Source organism: Papaver somniferum, chromosome 5 (genome assembly GCF_003573695.1).
Source record: "Papaver somniferum cultivar HN1 chromosome 5, ASM357369v1, whole genome shotgun sequence".
Lineage (NCBI taxonomy): Eukaryota > Viridiplantae > Streptophyta > Magnoliopsida > Ranunculales > Papaveraceae > Papaver > Papaver somniferum.
Window position 1 is genome coordinate 94,156,930 of NC_039362.1, and position 7,836 is coordinate 94,164,765.

Genomic DNA, 7,836 nt, shown 5'->3' on the forward strand with positions numbered 1-7,836 from the left:
AGAAGGTGAGAAGGACGCTGGTGGGGGAGTAACTGAGGGTGGTGGTGAAACAACAGCTGAGGCCGGTGGTGAAAGGGAAGATGGTCAGGAGGAAAATTTAGGCGGTGAGGGCGATGGGACTTGTGCTAACGAGGAGGCCGTGGCCAAGAAGAGTTCCCATGATCAAGGGTATGTGGCTGACATTGGAACTTCCGCTGGTGCATCTTCGGAGGATTTTGATAGAGCCATGATGCAGGACGGTGATGATGCCACACTGGATTGGTTGATGAGGAAAAATCTGATGTTTGTGCCAAACCCTACCCCGGTGGTACCTGGCGAGAAAAATTCCGATGCCTTTACCCGCCAAAGGATGCAGTTATCATCTCCCGATGAGGTTGCCGAAAGTTGGGAGAAAGATTTGGGAGATACCTCTACCAGCTTAATGGTCGATCCCCCTTCTTCCATTGCTGACATGATGGCTATCGCCGATGGGTACCAGTATGGGTATCCCCAACAGCGGGTCCTTGAAGTAAGTCATCGTTGATTCCTTCTTTTACTGCTGACATACCTCTTTATTGATAGTTATTATTTGTTCGTGATTATTGCAGATAATTATAAGTGAGCATTGCAACCATACTCTGTACTAATTCTTCAAGGCGAAGGCCCTCAATATGGAGGCAAAGCTTCGTCATAGGGAAGAAGAGTTGAATGCCGATGAAGTGCTTATCTCTGCTAGGGATAAGGAGATATTGGAACTGAAGAACCGTCTGAAGGGGAAGGAGCGGCTTGGAGCCGAAGAGGAGAATCTTCGTGTTGAACTTGCATTGGTTCGTAGTGAGTTGGAGAAGGCCCGTAACGATGCTTCGTCTTCTAAAGGTTTGTTTTTCTTTTTCTACTCTCCCCTTCATCTCTCTCTTTCGTCTCCTTAGCGTGTCTGAGTCTCCCCGCCCTATCTTCAGCGGGTGATGTCAGGGAGTTAACATGGCTTCGAAGCGAGAGGACTCGTCAAGCTTCTCGAATTCGGGAATTAGTAACAAAGATTAAAGATGAAGCTGAGAAGTGGAACGCCCGAGCTGATGAACATAAAGAACTGAATGCACGACATCGAGAAAGGCGGGAACAGATGGTCGATATGCAGAATAAATTTAACTCTGACCGCCGTTTATTTAACGGTGATTTATTGTGGACTCGGGAAAATCTTCGTGAGGCCCATGAGAATATTTCTCGCTTGGAAGCCAAGGTAGCAGACTTGGAAGAAGAGTTGCATCAAGGTCGATCCTCCCACGATCCTGAAGTCCAAGGCTATATACAACGACTTGTTCGGGAGAGGGACGATGCCAGAGCTGAGACTTTTTCCCTTAGTAATGGTTTGACCTCTTCTCGGGCCGATGGTGCTCCTTTATTGGATTCTGAGAAGGATCTTGAAGTTAACATGTAAATGCTTTCTAAGGGTATAGAAAAAATGAATAACGAAGTTGATCATCTTCGTCATTTAGACTCCATGAAATAGGTAGAGTTTAATGAGTGTCAGTTTGCTCTTACTACTCTTCAGTTGGATTATAAGAAAATTTCAGAGGAGTATGATTTTCTTGATGAAGCTCGGGACGCTGTAGTTAATGAATATGAGATAGCTTCGGCTAGAGTCGAAGATATACATTTATTAGGTTGTGAGTGGTTCTGTGACTCTAGCCTTCTAACCATTTTGTGTTTTCTTTTTTAGAGCTCGAGGGACAGCTTAACCTTGCAAATGAGAAGCTTAAAAAAGATCAATCTTCCCTAGTGTACCAGGAGGGCCAAACCAAGTATTTCGAAGGGCTGGATGGATCTAGGGATGTAGCGGCGAAGGAAGCATCTCAGGAGGTGGCCCGCTTGTCATCTCTGTTGTCGCAATCTGAGCTCAAAGCTACTGTGATTACTCATAAGGATCGTTGTCAACTTGTCGAGGAGATTAACAAGACTTTGACCAAGATCGAACAGAACCTTCTGCAGGAGTATAATATTGTTAAGAAGTATCCTCGTCATCCTATGCCCGAGCCTTTGGCCAACTCCTTCTTCGGGAGAAAGTGTTCCTTCGTCTCAACTGAAGAATCTTGCTGATCGAGCAGAGCCTTCCAAGGGGAAGTAAGCTGCTGTGTTTGTTATAGACATTTGATCTTTTTTGATTACTTGTCTTTGGTCCATTTCTTGTGCATCTCGTTTTACTTTTGTTTCTTAATTTCACGCCTTGTAATCAACTTTTCTGGAATGGATCATCGTTTACTTGGATATGTACAACTTTGCTTTACCTGCATCCTTAATTTATTTGATTTTTTAGGCAACGAGTAAGTAAATATTCAAAATTAGATAATAAAAAGTGTTTGACGACAGTAACGAAGGTATGCACCTTTGTTATTGGCTTTGGACCTGTCACCCCGCTGGCTAACCCTTGGCCAGAGGATCACCAAACAGTGGGGGTTGATGTAGTGTTCCCGGATATGTGATGCGTTATTAAAAATATTTACAGGCACCCATTCCGCTGAACCGCTGTCTTGTTGCATGTTTGGGTATCTCTTTCTGCAGGAATCCTTCCCCATGGTCGTACACTTATAGACGCTAATAGGGGAGTCCCGAGAGATTGTATATTGATACTTTCCCCAATAGAGTTATTTTTCAAAAAATTTTGTTTAATTGATTAGGTGAGGTCTGCTACTCCTCGTCCAGAAATAGAAACACGTCGAGCAGGTACGTTGTCTTCTTCTTCTTCTGGTACTTTTCACGCAGGTGCAGAACGGCGCTGCCTTACGGATAGTATGGCTTTAGGTACTTAGCGTTCCATGGGTGTCTGAGGACTTCTCCTTTCAGATTGCACAGGTAGTAAGATCCATTCCCGACAATGTCATGTATTATAAACGGTCCTCCCCATGATGGTGCTAACTTTCCCCACTGTTTCTCTCGCTGGTATTGTGGTATGGTTTTTCGCACATACTGTCCTTCCACGAAGTTCCTAAGCTTAACTTTCTTGTTGTATTCTCTGGATAGCCTTCGTTGCTAGTTTTCCATCCTTTTTAGTGTTGTCTCTCTCCTTTATTCGAGATCATCGAGCCTTTCCAGCATCATATCCGTTGTGAGGTTCTTCTCCCATTCTTCGGTCTTTGTAGTTGGCATGAGGATTTCTGTCGGTATGACTGCTTCGGCTCCGTACGTGAGGAGGAATGGTGATTCACCTGTGGAAGACCTTCGTGTTGTTCGGTATGCCCATAACACGTTGTGTAATTGTTCGCACCATCGTCCTTTATGTTCGTCCAATTGCTTTTTGAGAATAAGACCAAGGGTCTTGTTTGTAGCCTCATCCTGGCCGTTACTCTGGGGGTATATGGAGGTTGATTTGTTCTTCCTGATTTTGAAAGTATCGAAGAGCATATCTATGTTTTTCCCTTGTAATTGCTTGCCATTGTCCGAGACAATTTCTGCGGGAATGCCAAACCTGCAAATGATGTTTTGAAAGATGAATGTGAATACATCCATGTCTCGGATTCTATCTAAGGCTTTGTCCTCCACCCACTTGATGAAGTAGTCTGTGTCTACGATCAAGAATCGCATTTTCCCTGACCCTTCGATCAGGGGGCCTACGATGTCTACACCCAATTTTGAAAATGGCCAAGGACTATCTACATAATTTAGCTTTGTTGCAGGAGCGTGAATCTTCTTAGCAAACCGTTGGCATTCTTCGCATCTCCTGGACATCCTAACAACATCTCGGATCATTTGTGGCCAATAGTATCCCTGCATTTTTGCTTTATCCGCCAGTGATCTCATTCCGCTGTGGTTACCTGCGTCCCCGTAATGGATATCCTTCAAAATACGGTTCCCCTCCTCTCTGGATAGACATCGTAGCAGTGGTCCGAGAAAGGATTTCTTATACAATACTCCATCACGAAGATCGTATCTCCCTGCCCTTGATTGTACCTTTCTGGCTTGCTTCAATTCCGTTGGTAGTGTACCTTCTTCCAGATAAAGGTGAATCTCGGTTCTCCAGTCTTCTTCGTTGCTGAAGTCCTCGTCTTCGTTTGCCCTCGTCATGATGTCGTCTTCGATGAAGTCCTCAGCAATGTCCTCCCCCCACATCGTCGTGACCTATGTCCTCCCCTACATCGTCTTCACGATTTGTAGCGAAGGACTCTTGTGGGGTGATCGAAGGTTCATACATTCTTGTTATCTTTATGGCTTTAACATTCTCATCTTTTAGCATGGATGATATGTATGCCAAGACGTCGGCATGCCTGAGATCTTTTCTGCATAGGTGCCGGAATTTGATGCTTGGTATCTGTGAGGCTAAGGTTTGGACCAAAGCCATGTATGAGGAGAGGTGTCATCGTAGACATTGTATTCTAGCCCTATCTGTCGTATGACTAGTTGTGAATCACTTGTCAGGCGTACATCGGTTATTCCCATTTCTATTATTAAACGCAGAGCATGTACTACAACTTCGTATTATACGATGTTGTTGGTATACCCCTTGAATTCCAACTTTAATGCATGAACGATCCTTTATCCTGTAGGGGTGGTGATTATGATGCCTATGCCCGCACCTTCTCTATTTCTTGATCCGTCCACGAAGACCTCCCATCGTCTTTGGTTTGAGGGCTCGAGAATGTCGACTGGGTCTTTGCCTTTGTCTGCTTCTGGCATGCCCCTTACTTCCTCGTCGTTGTCTAGGGGTAGATCTGCAAGGAAATCCTCCAAGACTTGTGATTTTTGGGAGTGTTGGATTTCGTGGATAATGTTGAACTGATCCAGGTGAGTGTTCCCTTTGCTATCCTTCCTAATTTCCCAACGCTCTTGAGAACAGCCTCCAACGGTGCTTTGCTTGGAAAACGAATATAGTGAGTCAAAAATTAAGTCCTTAGATTTTGATTAGCCCATACTAGCGCCAAGATGAGCTGCTCGATCTTCGTGTAATTTCTTTCTGCCGTGTTGAGTGTCTTGCTGAAGTAATAAATGGCATGCTCTATCTTCGTGTTCGTCTTGACCAATACTGCGCTAACCGCATCCTCTTTCGCTGCTATGTAAAGGGCCAAAACCTCATCTGGATCGGGTTTTTGCAGGATCGGGATCGTCGCAAGATATTCTTTGATCTTCTGGAAAGCTTCTTCGCATTCTGCAGTCCATTCAAACTTGCTTCCCTTTTTGAAGATGTTGAAGAAATGTTTGCATTTGTCCGATGACCTGGCGATGAACCTGCCCAAAGACGCTAGGGATCCATTGAGCTTTTGGACTTCTTTCAGGTTCTTCGGGGATGGCATCTCCACGATGGCATGGATCTTGGATGGATCTACTTCGACGCCCCTCTTCGTTACTAGGTATCCGAGGAACTTTCCTGAGGTAACGCCGAATGTGCATTTTTCTGGGTTTACTTTCATGTTGTGCTTCCTCATTGCTTCAAAGATATCCCTCAGGTCCTGATGGTGGTCCTTGCGCAGCTTACTTTTGACAAGCATATCTTCAACATAGATTTCTAGGGTATTCTCGATCCAAGGCTTGAAGATAGCATCAACCATCCTCTGGTATGTTTCCCCTGCATTTCTAAGTCCGAAGGGCATCCTTGTGTAACAATAGAGGCCGTGCGGGGTGTAGAATGTTGTGTGTTGTTTATCTTCTTCTGCAAGGGCTACTTGGTTGTAGCCAGAATATCCATCCATGAATGACAATTCTTCGTATCCTTCGATGGCTTCCACCAGTTGATCGATGCTTGGGAGCGGGTAACTATCCTTCGGACACGCCTTATTGAGGTTGGTGAAGTCGATACATATTCTTACTCCTCTATTCTTCTTTTGCACTATGACCATGTTCGATATCCATGTTGGGTATCTGACCTCCTTGATGAATCCTGCTTCTAACAATTTACGGAGCTCCTTCTCAATTGCTTGGTGGTACTATGGTGCTACCTTTCGTACTTTTTTCCTGAAGGGGGGGCGTGCCTGGCTTTATACGAAGTTCGTGCTGAATTATCTTCGGATCAATCCCTGGCATGTCCCCTTACTTCCAAGCGAAGACATCCGCATATTCTCTGAGTAATTTGATTAGAGAAATCTCTCTCTCTTTATTCATTAAATTCCCTATCTTGATCATCTTCGGATTTTCTTCGGTCCCTATATTGATCTCCTTCACGGGTTCTACGGATGTAAACGTAGGATTTGGTTCCCATAAGAGAGGGACATTCTTTAATTGCTATTTGGTAGGATCTTCAGCTTCTTTAGCCCTCTAAGTACTTGCCTCATCGTTTAGAACGATGCTCTCCTTCGTCAGACTCCTTCCAGAAATTTCTTCGAGATAAAGATCAATTGCCTTCTCATTCGCAGCCTCTTTCTTTCAGGCTCTTCGGGATTTCCGCTGCTCATCTTGTTCGTTATTGAGCTGATTTTGTAGAGCCCGGCATTACCGAGCGGTGACCTGATCTCCCTTTATTTCCATTACCCCTTCGGGTGTTGGAAATCTAAGGTACTGATGATAGGCCGCTTCCACTCCCTTGAGCTTGTGCATCCATCTTCGGCCAATGATGACGTTATAGGGGGAAGGAGCGTCCACTACACTGAATCGAGTATCAACTTTCATTGGTTCTGCGTCCACTTGCAAAACAATGTCTCCTAATGTCTTTGTAGGTGCCCCATTAAATCCGTAGATGGTATAATACGAAGACATCAGTTGTTCATCGTTAAGCTCCATTCGCTTGAATGTGTCGCGGAATAAAACGTTAACTGAACTTCCTCCATCAATGAGTATCTTCTTGATATTGCACCCTGCCACTGGTAAGGTAAGGACCAAGGGGTCGTTGTGATCTTCCATATCTTCCTCGATGTCTTCTGCATCGAAGGTCATGGGTGCATTCATCCATTGCTCGTGTTCGTCCACTTCTACCCCATCGATCTTGTATAATTCACAGTATTCTTCGAATTGTTTTCTTAAACTTTTTCCTATCTGTGCTGTTAGCAAGAGTCCTGTAGCTTCGGATCATGAGATGGTATTGAGTGTTCGATTTTCCTCTGGCAGTTGAACTTGCTTGCTTCGCTTGGTTCTATCTTCATTATCTTCCTTCTGTATGTACTGCTTGAGGTCACCTGCGTCAATCAGCTTTTGGATCATTATCTTGAGATTCTTGCATTTCTCGGTCTGGTGGCCGTTGGAACAGTGATATTCGCAGTAATCTCTTGATTTCTCGGACCTAGGGGCCGCTTCCCTTTGGACCATGGCAACTCAAGGTTTTCCCTGCCTTTGATCTTCCTCAGGATGCGGGTGTAGTTCGTGTTCAACTTCGTGAAGACTTGATCTTCAAATTTACGATCGTCGCATCGGCGGTCATCCCTTCGTCCTCTTTTATCATCATTAGGACGTTCAGCTGAACTGCCCCTCTTTGATCCGCTGGCTTGTTCTACGGAATTAGTCCGATGAGATCTTTGAGCTTGGGACCTAGGGTTCTCCTGCTGGATCTCTTCTAGACTGGCGTTCTTTTCAATGATACTTGAAGGTGTCCTTCTGTCTTAGGAACACTCCCATGAATCTCCACAAATAATGGGCTCATTATATCCAGTCCCCATTTGTAACAGTTGATGCTGACCAATGGATCTACATTTCCTATGGCCTGACAAATCCTGTGCCATATGTCGGTATACTCCCTGATCGTCTCTTTGTAAGCGGTTTCCAGTGAGAATAACTTATCCATTCCTGCGTTGACAACCTTGTTGTACATGTAAGTTTCTAAGAACTTCTCAGCGAGCTGGCCATAGGAGTTGATGGAGTTGGAAGGTAGGTTGTCGAAACAAGATAGTGCTGATCCCTTTAGACTTGAAGGAAAATACCTGCAGAGGACTGCATCGTCTTGTT

General features: G+C 44.7%; 1 protein-coding gene across 1 annotated transcript; it reads right to left on the reverse strand.

Moving 5' to 3' along the window:
- Positions 1–6,393: 6,393 nt before the first annotated feature.
- On the reverse strand, positions 6,394–6,834 carry LOC113279331. Its single transcript, XM_026528024.1, has one exon. The coding sequence runs from the start codon at positions 6,832–6,834 to the stop codon at positions 6,394–6,396; it is 441 nt and encodes a 146-aa protein (XP_026383809.1).
- Between the last annotated feature and the right edge of the window lie 1,002 nt (positions 6,835–7,836).

Coding starts and splice junctions, on each gene's coding strand:
- LOC113279331 (XM_026528024.1), bottom strand. CDS start 6,834: ATGACCTTCGATGCAGAAGACATCGAGGAAGATATGGAAGATCACAAC.